This window comes from Artemia sp. Qi Xiang Cuo, chromosome 4 (genome assembly GCF_049724085.1).
Source record: "Artemia sp. Qi Xiang Cuo chromosome 4, ASM4972408v1, whole genome shotgun sequence".
Lineage (NCBI taxonomy): Eukaryota > Metazoa > Arthropoda > Branchiopoda > Anostraca > Artemiidae > Artemia > Artemia sp. Qi Xiang Cuo.
The window spans coordinates 58,289,424-58,304,560 of NC_142797.1; the positions used below are offsets into that span (position 1 = coordinate 58,289,424).

Sequence of the window (15,137 nt, forward strand, 5' to 3'; positions counted from 1 at the left end):
GAAACGGTTATCAGATTTAATTTTGTTTTTCTTCAAATTCAGATCTGACTAGTAGCCTCAAGACAGCACTCATAAATACCAAAATACATAAGGAAGTGAGTCCCAGTGAAATTTAAAACCGTTTTACGTTAGTAAATGCCTGGCAATTTTAACATTTTTGGTTAAGGGATATATTTCCTCTGAAACCAGCGATTTTACAACCAGTCTACAGCTGTAACTTGCACCAAAAGAACAAAATACTTATATAATTGAATAAATTAGTCTCATATATGTCCATTCACCAAGCCAGAATGATGATATTATTTAGACTTTTTCTTAAAGAATGATCTCAAGTTGGTTAAAAAAAAATAGGAAAAGTGTCCTTTTTCAATGATTTACAACCAATTTTCAAAGTGAAAAAAAAAATAATTGATGTTAGTATTAAGATAAGAAGATATTAAGATAAAAAATAAAAAGCTAACAACTCATGCTTGAAATGATTTTCGACTTATTTGTTCGCTTATGCTTTAGTAACGAATTCCAAACCTTGTAAAGATCAAAATATCTGTAATTGAAAAAAAAGAGAAAAAACTAATTTAAGTAGTAAAACTTACCTTCTGACTTTCATCTGACAAAAATTGAAAGGGTCCAGTCCTTAGGTCATCAACATAGGCAACCGATTCTCTCATTTCTTCTCCTGGAATATTTTCCTTGGACGATTCTCCACTTTCCCCTTTAATTTTATTAAAGCAACAAATAAGCTCATTGGTAGCCGCACAAGCTTCTTCTATAATAACGGGGTTTAAAATTAAAGTTAATTTATGAAAATCAGAAAAACCTTCAACAGCTTTTACATGTCCATTTTTATCAAGCTTAAAATTCACATACGATTTAAAATTAACTGGCTCCATTAGTATTTTCTCATTGATGGTCAAGGTGATCGAGTCCAGCGTCGAAGATACATCACTTAACCCTCCATCATCTGTTGGTTCAGGAGAAACTACAAGACTCAAACTGTTGAAACTGCAATTTACACTATGGTCCATAAGTTCAATATTCAAGACAATCTGGGAGGTTTTCAGAATGGCTTTGTGCAGACTAGACATACAATCCCAAGAATTTCCCGGTTCTGATTCCTCATTTAAGAATGGCACCATTCGCTGGTGCACCTTTTTCAGTTCTTGGATTAGAGGAAGTTTCAAGTTAATTTTTGTGGGTTTTCCCAAATCAAGTCGAAGAATCCCTAAAAAGAAAAAGAGCTTCTTATGTAAATTTGCACACTCCAAACAAAAATCTCATTTCGCCCATTTGGAACAGCTAAGTGCATAACTACAACTTCAAACTTCATTTGATTATTAATCATGGTTAGTTTTCAGGCACTCCGTACAAGCAAATTTCAAAAATCTCACGTTTTGTTCTTCCTAAGAAACAAAATTCGGCACAAGTTTTTTGAACTGAAAGTACGTAGCAAACTTAAAACTTAAAATGGACAGAAATTACTCCATACATGAGGGGACCTGCCGCTTCCTCAACACTCACTCTTTACGATAAAGTTTGACTTTTTGTCACAATTTTTTAAGAAAGGCTAATCAAACAAAAGGGTCGTTGAACTTGAATGAAAAGTATCTTTAAAAAATTTTTAAACTTCAGCGTAAAGAATGATAATTGAAGAAGGGGCAGCCCCCTTCATACACAGTCAGTTTTAAGTTTTAATGTTTTTCCTTACTCTGAGTTAAAAAAAACTTATTTTTATTTAGTCAGTGAAAGACCCAAGCACGTCCTTCATTGATACAGACGCACTCACGCATAACCATCGACATTTTAGCAGCAAGATAGGCAATTGCACCTTGTTTGAACCGCAATCATTCAAGGATTTTGATCTGTCTGACTGGAGGAATAAGTAGACCAGCGGCCCTTCCCAGCCCCTTCGCCATCACGGGCGATATCTGAAATTTAAGCAAACGGTTGTTCGTTTCAACCGGAATCATGCAACGGTTTTCTTGCGCATAGTTGGAAGTAGCGATTGGGCACGTAACCTTCCCAAAACTTTCCCCTAGACACACCTCCCCTTCCCCCACCGTCAATTGTTGAAACACTTTTATTTTTAGTCTTAATAAATTTTATTTTTCAGGGTAACAGGAATAAAAATTACTTGTTACTTTTAAAAATAAAAGCTTGTTTAGAAAGTTTTGTGTAATATTTTTATGTAGTTTTTGTAAGAGTGGGCCGCTTTCTATTATCTTTCAAGTTGCTTTACATCAGTTGCTTAGGAATTCAATTATAAATGGTCGAATTATCTGAGGTTGTTTAGAATCTGGGTTAACCTGTGAGTGGGTTCAGTAATGCGAGGCTGCCTTATTAGACGTTAAGTTACACGAAGGTTAGGCTGCTTGGGATTTAATTATGTGCTCTGTGAGTTTTGTGAGGCTTGACTTGTATATGGTTGAGCTTTGTAGGCTAAGAAGTGTCTAAAACAAAACGATTAGAAAGTCATATGTCTTACCTGTTTTTTATGGTAATATTTCTCCCTACCTCCCTCCCTCTCCCTTAATCATCTATACTAACCATCAAGTACCTTAGCGAGAAGATTATACCGTCTATTACTGTCAAAAGACTATTAGTATATTTTTCTGCTATGAATAAAAAATTAGTATCCTATTCCCCCTATAAAAAAAAAAATAACACTTTTACACAGGATAAGTAAAAGAACATAGCTCTTTTGACTGCTGTTGTGTGCAACAGTCAATCAGACATCTTTATAAATAGCCAAGACACAACGGTAATTAAACATAACATGTTTACGATACTTTACATCCCATCATGACTGCAGCGATAGCTGCAATCTTGTAAAGAACAAACCACGGCCCATAGTAACGAAAAAAAGTTGCCCAGTAAGAAAAAATTTCCATGTGTAGCTCATTCAGGAATAGTAACTATTATTTTGATTATTTCGATAGTAAAATGTTATTTCGGAAACAAATTTACAGGCATTTTAAAAAAGAGCCACAACTCCTCAAAAATGACGATGAATCGAAATAAAAAGCACCCAATTGCAATCGTCAGTGTCAAAAACCCATAGAGCCCTCCACCTCGAACAACAAGGAAAACCGCTTTTTCGCATGGATAGCAGCGATGGGTCCTTTTTTTTTAAAGCCGCTAGCAGGGTACTGGAACTCATAAAAAACGGCTCATTTAAAGCCATTTTTTTAATCGAATCACTTTTTATAAATTTGACTTGATAATGCCATCACAAAATGCAATATGGCACCCAAAAAGTGAACTTTAAGTGCCATTTCTGAAATGGAAAGACTGAGAAGAATTAGATGGGTACCATTATAATCTACATGGTTGAAAATCCTCAACCTGAGTTATACAGCCCCTTCTTGTATATACCCCCTCCCAGCAGGGGCGTCCCGAGGGGGTGCAGGGAGAGGCACGCCGCCCCCCAACTTTTTTGACATTCGGTACAATTTTCGCCGAAGGCAAAAATTTCCGCAGAAACTTTGCAAAATCGGCCGAAATTTAGAAAATTTCTTTATTTCTGCTGAAAATTCGGAATAAATCAGGTAGGGATTCGGTAAAATTTACGAAGATCGACCCCCCCCCCCAAAAAACGAGCCTCGGGACGCCCCTGGCTCCCAGCCCCCTTAATATTTTTTGTAAATCGTTTACTAAGCGAACTAGCTGGCTACTGCAACATCATAGGGAACTGTCTAAGGTCTCATTTGGAATCTAATTTTTATATCTACTGTTTTTCTGGATAATACTGTCATAAAGTGCCATATGGCATCAAAATGGCACTTTTTAGTGCTGTATCTGAAGTGGAAAGGCTAGGGATTTGAAATGGGTACCCTCACAATTTCCATTATCAAAAATCTTAAACCTGAGTTTACAATCCTCCTTCTTGCATACTCTCCCTCCCATCCCCCTAGTAAGTTTCATAAATCGTGGACTGACTAACAGAAGTAGGAGGCTCTTTGACGTGTTCTTTGTAAATTCGTGTCGATAATTCCATCATAAAGAGCTATATGACATGGAAAGTGGCATATGTTGGTGCTATTTCTGCAGTAGAAATACTGGGAAGCATGAAAAGGGTACCATACAAATCTGCACGGTCGAAAACCAGTAATCAGAGGTTCACAACCCTCCTTTTAATATACCCATTGGACTTTTTGTTTGGCAAACTTCAAGACTTTTATTTAGGGAAATTTTGAGAGGGGTGCGAAGTAAAGTCTATACTTAATGCCCTATTTTAACAAAAATTTGTGTTGAATTCAATAATTTTTTTTCACCTAAGTTGAACAAAGATCTTTTTCTAAGGTTTGTTGTTTATATTCTTGAATGCTAAAAACGAACAAAAATTAACTTTTAAAAAACAAAGTTTTTCTGAAGAAAGTGAAGTTGAAATTTAAAGTCAACAAAAATTACCGCTTCGGAGTTTATGCAATATATTTTTGAAAAAACTGTTTCAAATGAAAAAGTTAGCACAAAACCGACGCAACAAAAGAGGATTAGAAGTAGAAAGATCCTTAAGTGGCCTGAAGAAAATAAACAATAATTCTTAAGGCCCTCGATAGTTTTTTTTACGGCCTAGAAAAAAAAAATATGACGCAATTTTAACTCTCCAAATATTCAAGAAAAATCAGTTTTCAGTAAAGCACTAGTTTTCATAGTTCTTCGAATATACGGAAATATCAAGTTGCATAAATATCACGTTGAATATAATTTGTTGCATTAACTGCAAAGAAGCAATTTTTGTTCGTTTTAATTTTCAACTTCGCTCTTTACTTTCATCAGAAAAACTTTGTCTTTTTTAAAATTAGTAATTGAAAAACCAGAATACATGTTTAATTCGCAGGGAAATTCTAGTTTCCCTGGATATTGCGTTGTGTCCCGGACATTTGATCCAATGCCACGAAGGGTTAGGGTGACCAGAGTAAACAAAAGAGCACAGATGGGAGGGGGGCAGGTGAATTCTCTCCCATCGGTTTCAGCCCGTAAAAAAAGCAGAACAGAACTTTCAATTTTCGATTAAATGAAAGCCCTCCCAAATTCCTGCAATAGCCTCTTCCATCCGAAGTGGCCGGCGAAAAAAGGAAAAAAAGTTACATCTGAGTGGCAGTTCGAACTTCGCTTGTGCAATACTAGAGTATTGACTCTGATAGAGAATCAAGATATCAATATTATTATCGAAACTAGTGCTAAATTTCGGTTATCGGCAAACTTTAAAAAATAATATATAAAACATTTTCCGGTAAAACTAATGACGTTGAGAATTGGAAAATTGACAAAAAACAACCAACAAAGTGTTACGAGAATTGGAAGAGCTTAATCAGAGTAGAATAAAAGTAGGGTTAAAACAAAGAATAGATCAGCGAATTATATACCGCTATATATAAAATATTGAGATATTTGAATTATAATTTTGGTAATAAGAAATATTTTAGAAGTAAAAAAAAATTAAGCTATTATAATCCACATAAGAATTATGTCGTTATTTCTGTTAATAAGCCAGGCAACAAATTTCTTATTACTCCTTAAACGGTTGTTGGAAACACTGAAATATGCAGCAATCCCATTTCGGCCGTCACAATCCTCCTCCATAAAAAGACAACCAAACTAAATACTATAACTAGAGAGATTATCAGACGACTCTTACTACAAGAAAATCCCACTTCCACGAGGGAAGATACCTTAATTCCTTTGTGAAACATTTCATCCGTCACTTTAACCTATAGTCTTATTGCTTGTCATATTTTTTTTTTTTTTTTTTTTTGTGTGTGTACTGCATGTATAGCGGAACCCCATCATCGTATACAAAAAGAAGAAGCAAAAGAGCAGCACTTTTCCCTTGAAGGAACTGCGTCAACTTTCCCTTAAAGGAACTGGAGCACTTCATCCGTCGCTTTAACCTATAGTATTATTGCTTGTCATGTTCTTGTTTATTTTTCTTTTATTTCTGTATATAGCGGACCCCTGTCATCGTATACAAAAAGAATAGGTAAAAGAGCATCAACTTTCCCTTGAAGGAACTGAAGCACGTCATCCGTCACTTTAACCCAGTGATTCCCAGCGTGGAGCGCAGGTTCCACCGATAGGGCATGACAATATTATGGTGGGTTATGGTGAGGACGTGCATCTTTCGTCACATTTATATGTATTTAAAGAGCAAAAAAGGTTATAATGACGTCATAAATTGTATAAAAGGTACCGTATTCAGATAATATTTTTCAATAGTATAAAATTTGCCAATTGGAAAGCTCGAAAAAAGGTGCGAAATTAATGACCTTTTGAGGTTCCTTCAAGTGAACGCAAGTAAAATTTTAAATAACAATTTTAAATATGACGAGGGGGGCATCAGGATTTTCGGAATACCTGGGGGGAACGGCTCAAAATCGTCTTAATTGCTTGTATTTTTTTTTTTTTTTTTTTTTTTTTTTTTTTTTACAGCAGAGTCATATCATCATATATAAAAAAGAAGGTATCAAAGGGGAGCATCAGGATTTTAGAAATGCCTAGGGGAGGGGATGAGCCCTATCATCATATAAAAAAAGAAGGTATAAAAGAGCATCACCTTTTCTTTGAAGGAACTGCGTCAACTGCAAAGTAAAGAACGAAGGATTTATTCCATTCGGTTCAATTGGTTCTCCACTCCTTGTTTCAAATATTTTGAGCTTATAATCAGTCTCATTTATATCGGTTCCTGTCTTAAACGCACCTCCAATTGATACACTCGAGTCATAAGCTGAAAATTCAAACTTGTCAAAATTTTTTATCATTTGGCTAATAATATAAGGTTCAATCAACTTCAAATTTACTAACAAACTAGAAGATTTCTCATGGAAAAAGTGTACATTCAACTTCTTCATAGTAGCGTATAAAGTGATAGGAACTTCACTAGACATATAGGTGACAATTGAAGCCTTGTCCGGTTTGTGTTCTATCTTTGTGTTGAAATTGAAAGACTTGCAAGTATCAAACAATAACTCTAAGACTTCAGCACTAATGTAAAGAGAAGACATGTTTGTAAAATAAACTTCGAGACTGTGGCCACAAACTAAGGATTCACTCAAACTTTCTGACTTGACACAATACAAAATGGCAGGAGCAAATACTACTTCAATATCAGTCAAGGAGATTATGGGTTTGCTTTTCACTTCTTCTACATTTTCATCATCATGATTTAGTTTATTCCATCGAAGAGCTGGATTTTCTTGTTGATAAACTGGAGCATCCATAGAAATAGTACTTGCAGGGATGAGTGACACTGAAAACCCGGAAATTACAAGCTTGTATTGACGATCTTCAAGTTCAGATCCTGGAACGTCAAGGAGGTTTGCCTTGGTGGCATATTCGTAAAGATCTGGCCGCAATATTGGAAATCTGTTAATTTTATTGTCTACTTGTGGAGTTACACTTGCTTCAAGGACCTGTAACACAAATGTGTCAAACTCGTGCCCAGGAAGAGTAACATAGAATCGAAATCCAAAAGATTGCAAGTATATAAGTGGCAGTGACGACCCATTAATTGAAGCTAATATGGACTTTGGTGGCTTATTTGCCGGTCTAAAATTCCTTCCTAAATTATTCGGTACGTTCAATTCCACAAGTATGCAAAAAATATTTGCAAAGCTTTGAAGAATATCTCTAGAGAGTTTTACGTCAAACTGTTCAAGTTGAATGTCAACCTCACTTATATACTTTTCTTTTGTCATATCAAGCCTCGGCATCTGATCTTCTTCAAATTCAATTTTAGATTTGAAACTTTCGATTTCAGCTGTAGTATAGGTGGCAGAAAAAAAATTATGTGGGCGTGGTGTCAACTCTTCTGGGCGTGGTGTCATATTCAAAATGAGATTCCTTAGAGCTGTACCTTCTTCAGCTTCCCACGCTCTGCACTTTCCAACTTTTGTTTTCAATTTCATATATACCTCTTGATAATCGAAGGAAGTGTACGCGTCTTCAACTTCCAGCGTTAAAACTTTATTTGCAATACTTAGGGTTGCAGCTACCTTCGGTAATGTGAGCTGAAACCATATAGATATTTTACTTTTCATACCAGCAAGCGAGCTAGATTCACTAACTTCAGATAAGTCGTCACTTCGGACTGGGACAACTTTTCCTGCAGTGAATTTTAAACATAGCAGCGAATCAACGAACCCTAGTATCATTTCGGTAGCAGATATAATGCTTTTAATTTTGGATATGGATAGTGAAAAAACTACTGGATCTAGATCTGAATGGATACATATGGAGGTTTGTTTACAGGAATCAATGGTTGAATCGGCCTCTGTCACTTTCAGTTCACTTTTTGTTAATATGGACGTAAAATTACACGGCAAAAGAATTTCGTTATTGAAATCAGCAAATGAAAACTTAGATACAGTCACTCGAAGCGGGAAAGCATTAGAAGACAAGGGAGTTTTTCTGTCAGTATCACCATGGCATTCTGTAGTCATTTCGATGGACGGTAAGGTAATAGAAAATCGAGTTCCTACAACCAGAACCCCTGATTTTATATCAATTTGAAAACTGATAGATGAAACGGCGTAGAGCCAATTCAGAATCTGAGTTTTCTTGGACGAAGGTCGAACATCCAACAACATTCCAGAATCAGTTGAAAGCCTAAAAAATGAACTGTTTAAACTCTTTCCATCCGTAAAACTTTTTGCAGTAGAATCAAGTCTGGCTCGAACCGAGTTTTGATTTGTACTTGTTTCACTTTGGTTGATTATTGGCTCAGAGGGAGGTGGTACTGGCTTATATCCAAAGAAATCAAAAATATCTTGTCGTAAATAAGTTTCATATTCAGTTACATTCAATTTGAAGGTCGCAGGGCTAAGCGGTCCAGAGACAATGTCAAATGAAATAAATGGTGTATCTCTGTTGCACTTGGAGCTAACAAAAATAGGTAGTTTACCCTGAAAAGCTTCAAGTTCTGTAAGGGATAAGTTATAACTTGTACAGCCATCACTGTAAGCCACTTTGCCCCCAAGTGAAAATACTTTTACTGATATACATTTATCCCAAATAACTGCATCTTCGACAATACGCTTAAAATTTTCTGCAGAATGCTCTGGCGAAGCTAAGAATAAAAAGGTGTGGTTGAGAACAAGCATCTGAGGTAGACCAATAACAATCCAAAACTCTTCAAGAGATAAATGATGAATTCTGCTTGGAAGCAAAGGATCTTGCCATAACTCAGGATGTAGTAAATTTAATTGAGTGTACGATAACTTCTTCAAATGGACCAGTTTTGTGCTGTGTTCATTCAAACCAATAAATACTTCCATTGAAACCTGAAACATGAAGAAAAGTGTCACTGGCGTAAAACCACGGGGAGGGGGGGTTGGTCATGTGCTCCTCTATATTTATTTGTGCTCCCTCCATCGGTTGTGAAAAATATCTTTTGGGGGGATATTTTCATTGAAGTGATTTTTTTGCATTTTATTGAAAAAACGACAAAGTTGCTCCCCTCCCTTGATTTGAAAAAAATTGCCCCCCTCCCCCTAAATTTTCATGAATTGACAGCCTATTAAAGTATATAAAAATGTAAAAAAAACAAACGATATTGGACTTCAGCATGGTTTCGACTTTATTTGATTATTCACGATATTGCGTGGTTGCCAGGAATATTGGAGCTTTTAAAAAGGTTTCCTCCTAAAAACTGAAGACTTTTCAAGATTATCCAAATTGATTCCGATAAACAAGGACAAAATAATAAAATTGGCGTGAAACTCTCCGGTTCCAATTTTTCATTTATTATGCTCATAAACATAACATTTGTTATATCTACTACAATTCCGTTGACATCAGAGAGCTATGACAATTATAGTTTCGACGGTCCAGGTTTGCGAGAACACCTGTGACCAGACTTCTTGGTTTTTGCAAGCACATCTAAGATACATCAAATCAGGATGCATCATAAGATACTAAGATACATCACATTAGTAGTGGGAAAGAATTTAAATCCTGTTGTGACAGTCTCGATATTTTGCAAATAACAGGGTTATCATATCATCAAATAGATCAACTCAAACTTCAGTTTCGGATCAAATGTACACACCTCAAATTCCTTTTTGCCATAAACAAATCCGCCAAACGAGCCCTTTTATGTCAGAAAAATATCCACTGAAAAGTCTCTATAAAACATTAGTTCTTGGAAATTCTTCTAATTAACATCTGACATAGATAATTTACACAAAAAAAAAGAAAAAAGAAATGTGAGTTAGATCAAACAATATGTGCAAATAGTATGAATTTCATGACTTCAATCGTAAACATTTTTAGGGATCAATCTCTGACTTGGGACAAACTACATTTTTGGGCCAGAACATATGGGTTTCCGTAGATGTTGTCACCTCTTTTTTTCTAATTTTACTGGGGTATTCTTAAGCCTTTTAGAAATTCACATACGTTATGGACAGTATGGCACAGAAAGAACGTGTGCATCTGTGCTAAAATTAGGAGGCTAAGTGTAGAATTAGTTTGTTAAAAGCAGTAGTATGTACAGTTGCACAACAATGAACTTAAAAAATGAAACGCAAACAAATAACAGCACTGTACTAACAACAATACCGAAGGAAAATTAATTTTAAAATCTCACCACGACAGCTATATCTGAATAGCAATTCTGTACTGTTTGGTCGTCAAGGTTTTTGCAAGAGGTAGCATAATTGGCAAGTCGTCTAGAGTACATAGGGACTGTTTGCTGAAAAATAATGTCATCAAATTTCACCATAACACTGAGTTCATCAGTAGACAGATCTGGTCGGGAAATAAACCTATGCGATGGCAGGGGTATGAAAGATATTACTGGTGACAAAATCTTCAGTTCATATTTTCTAAGGTTTATTTTCGGCTTAACATCACCTGTAGGACGAGTGTCAAATAGAGGTGGTTGAAATGGAGGATATTCTGACTTCTTTAACGAATGGAAGAGCATTTGAAGCCTGTGTAATAGGCCTGGAGTAAAAGCTAATTTAGTCCTTCCAATAAAAATTCTGCACAAAGCTTCCTCAGGGTAGTCGCTGAAAGAAAAGACTTAAAATGTAACAAATTACTGCTTTGGGATGAAGAAGGTGTCTAAAAAGGCCTATTAGTATCGAGTTTGGAGGGTGTAGAAATTAACCCGTGAAAGAGTTGGCAGATAATCAGTATGCTACAAGTTCGTGTTCCAACATTCTGCTGTCTACCGTCTACCGTCTACCATTCTATTGTCTGAAACAACTGTGAATGAGGTTATAAATGCACAGTGCATTTCGAAATGTAATGAGTTTCAGTAGAATTTTTCTTCAATAGGCCAAAAAATAGAAGAGGTGATTCCCTCATATCTAGAAGACCCAATTTCTAGATTTACTCTACCATCTTGTATATCTGCATTTGAAGAAAATTATTATAGATGGCAGGGTATACCATGTACAGCAAAAACATGGCTTGTGCGGTAGAGACTTCGGTGAATTTAAAATTCTGGAATATATTTTCCCATTTATTTATAAATTAATGATATCGCTACTCAATGATCAACGTCAACAATGTAAGTTTTCCGATTGTTATAAAAAAAAGGGAAAAAAAAAAGTTAAACTGGTTTATAAAGTTGGCGATAGAAAAACGATCTAAGTTTACAGCCCCATGTCAAATTTACCTGTTACTTTTCGTCTTGATCAAAAATGTCTTAGCACCAACCTAACCTAACAAAATCACTACCTAACCTAATCTTACCTAACAAAAATCAGTTTGGTTTCCGTAAGGATACAAAAAAAAAACGAGCGTGCATTTATTTTTTGACTAGTGCAATTGTAACATAGCTGTAGATCACAATAATGCAGATGAAGTGTTTTTCGATCTGACGGAGGCTTAAACACAGTTGACTATGACCTACTCCTGGAAAAATTTACGTTTCTGGAGATGAACTGCACATCATCTGAACAGAGCCCCGTGGTTTTTGGCGTCTCACAGGAATCTGTTCTGGGTTTGATTATTTTTCTATTCCTTAATGAAATGCCTAATTATGTCCCCAATCACTGCTTTAGTGTTAGTTACACGACCAAATATTTCCAGAACACAGCATGAAGACTGATAAACTAATTAAAATTTAGGTAAAATACGACATAAAAAGGTTATGTTCCTGGGTGAGTGTAAATAAGCTCAAAATTAAACCAGGCAAGTCCAGTTTTATCATTTTCTCCCGATTTCTGATGTTTTATCCATGGATTCAGGAAATTGCATCGCGCTGTGAAAATTAAAAGCATGCTTCTTGCTCTAAACACCGAGAGTCTGATTGTAAAACTGTGTGCTCACTCTATAAAGCCTCTTTCTGTCCTATGCCTTCTTTATTTTTCCATTATCCATCAATGTATACTGTAATGTAGTGGCGGTTGGCTTGGAATGTCTTATTCCACTGTTCACCATGCTCGCATCAAATAACTTGAGAAAAAAAAAAAAACACAGGATATTTTTCATATAGCAAAGAAATAAGTATATATAGAAATTTACAACTGGGCACCATTACTGAAACTTCGGCAAACATAACTGAGTCCAGGGTATATATATATATATATATATATATATATATATATATATATATATATATATATATATATATATATATATATATATATATATATATATATATATATATACGTATATATTTTACAACAACGTAAATATATTTTAATATATATTTTACAATAACTAAATTTTACAACAACGAAAAAGAAAACCCTAATGAACAAAATGCTCAGCCTGGGATGCCAAACGGATACTTTTAGTGTCCTTTGGACACTTTTTCACCCTGAGGGACACCGGGACACTATTTGGTAAAAAAAAGGCAGCTTATTGAAAAAAAGGACACTTTTTGTACATTTTTCCAAATTAATGACCTAAAACAAATTACTTTCATAAAAACTAGTACTAAGCATATAAATTTAATTCAAGGGACCCTCAGTTCAAAAAGCTGTAGTGCAAAAAAAAACTTTGATTAAAATTACACAAAATTACATAGTATTTAATGAACACATTGTTTATTGCTAGTCGTGGATATTCATGAGTACCTTGCTTTTAAGTGAGGTTTTTTGGCTTTAAAATTTTTCATTCAGTTAATTCTGATTTTATCTTTTATTGTTTTTTTTTTCACGTTATTAGGTTTATTAATTCTTCCTATTCGGGTTTTTATTTCTTTTTCTTTTTGCTTTATTCGTGGTTTGTTTTCGTCATTTCGTTTTTATCCGGTTTGTTTCGTTCGCATTTGCCTTCAGAAAATGTGAACATATTTCCTTGAAATTTTCTCATATAGCGCAGAAGAAGGGAAGAAGTTGCCCTCCGAAAATATTTGTATTTGTTTCATCCAGAATATTCATTAATCATATAAAAGCCCATTCTTGATTTTCTTTTCTTTGGTTCTTTATTCTTTGAAATATCAAACGTACTTTTCTCGTAATGCAAATAACGTCTTACGAGTTTTACGCACGGAAAGCAGAGTACAATCAGATAAATAGTTAAATTGGTTTGAGATATTTCTAATTACAAAGTTTCTAAGAATTATTAAGGTTTCTAGCTTCACTTCCTTATATATTGACTCAAATCTCGGGACCCTTTTTTACCTCGATCATTGAACATTCCGTACTCTCACTCAATTCCAAACTTTGAGACAAGATGTTTTCAAAAAGGGTTTTCCCATGGTTGCTACCCTTAGCCATAACATTCCAAACATATATATTTCTATCTGTGTCCTTAACAAGAACCTTCTAATATTATGAACCCGTCCTTAATAACCTTCTTCATAAGAACATGTCTCAGAGCAGCTAGCGGCAACTTGAAATTAATAATTTCATGAGTCAGAACCTACATTAAAGTTTAAAATGTAAGTGCCTGATTGCACTTTTTCGACTTGTGGCTTTAAAACGGCAACTTCTTTAATCCAGCCCCGAGTCAGAGTTTCTAATTTCAAAATTCTAAGTTCAAAGCCTTTCATACTCGTACTGAAGGCAGCAAGAGATTTCTAACTCTCAGTAAAAGATCTAGAATTTTCCCTGCCCGTCAACAAAACTACCGACAAACCATCCAGTAAAGTTTTCAATGTTACCTCAAACTCAAACAATTTTATTGTCAAACGCCTTGCACGGTCATGCCGATCTTGTCACTTGGCAGTTCTTGTCACTAAAAAAGACAAGCCAAAAAAATATAAAAATCACAGCCATAGCCATCACAAATAGAGTCAAACACTAAAACCTAAGACATTTAAATATCAAAGCATCTGAAAAAAAATCAAAATAACTACAAGTTACTCCAAGTTCAAAAAAAGAAAAAACCTTTAAAATCCACAACAAATAAAAAAAATTATGAACTAAAACAAATAAATTTGTACAATCATTGACGAGTGAGTATAGTATTAAAAACCTTGACAAATGAGGGAACGAAACTATTTGCGTAACGGATATGTCTTGCTCTTACTGGCTGAATTTTACCTTCCGAAGACGTAACTGAAATCTTTTACAATTCCAGAGATTGCCAAACCTTATTCTACTTTTTGCGGCCAATCATTTAAACAACAAATATAATAAAGACGGCTACAGTAATTGACTTTTTTTATTTAGCTTTATTTCCCGTTTAACTCTTAGTGTTTTACGCAAGGTAACCACTCAGCAGGTTTTTTTGGTGCCACGTTGGGTGGCAAAAATAGTGTTACTTTCGTATAAAAGTGTCATTTTTCAAAAATTTGCCGCTTGCGATGCTTCGCATCGCTCGCGCTGGTACCAACAAGCTTTTCAAATTTAAAATATTGACCAATCTGCATGGTATCACCTCTTGTGTGGTTTACCGCATATTTTATTTTTCAAACATGAGAAGTCGGCTCTAATGCCATCTATAAACTACAAAAAAGGAATATTGATTTTACTTAGGCGGTGCTGATTCTCCGCTTCGCGCAGCAATTCCACTCTTGTCAACTTTCCAGCCCTCTCCTTAAAACCCGCTAAAGCGCAAATGGTGCTTACTGTATTAAATGGGAATTCGTCCCACAGAGTACTATTTTCTCTTTTTTTTCTGACTAGTCTTTGCTCATAGTAGATGGTGCTGCTAGCGCTATTACAGCCGCTTTTGCGCCACTCTAATTTAGGTTGTTTGTGTGGAGTTCTCAACTGTTTTTGATAGTGCATTTT

At 35.2% G+C, this 15,137-nt stretch overlaps 1 protein-coding gene across 3 annotated transcripts in view; it reads right to left on the reverse strand.

Moving 5' to 3' along the window:
• The window catches only part of Vps13B (vacuolar protein sorting 13B), a 130,954-nt gene that overhangs the window by 74,207 nt on the left and 41,610 nt on the right, over window positions 1–15,137 (reverse strand). For all 3 annotated transcript variants that reach the window (XM_089088444.1, XM_089088443.1, XM_089088445.1), the window contains exons 7-9: window positions 10,586–11,009; window positions 6,554–9,278; window positions 594–1,222 (exon numbers count right to left, since the gene is read on the reverse strand). In XM_089088444.1, the coding sequence (XP_088944570.1) occupies window positions 594–1,222; window positions 6,554–9,278; window positions 10,586–11,009 (3,778 nt within the window). The remainder of the gene's footprint in view (window positions 1–593; window positions 1,223–6,553; window positions 9,279–10,585; window positions 11,010–15,137) is intronic.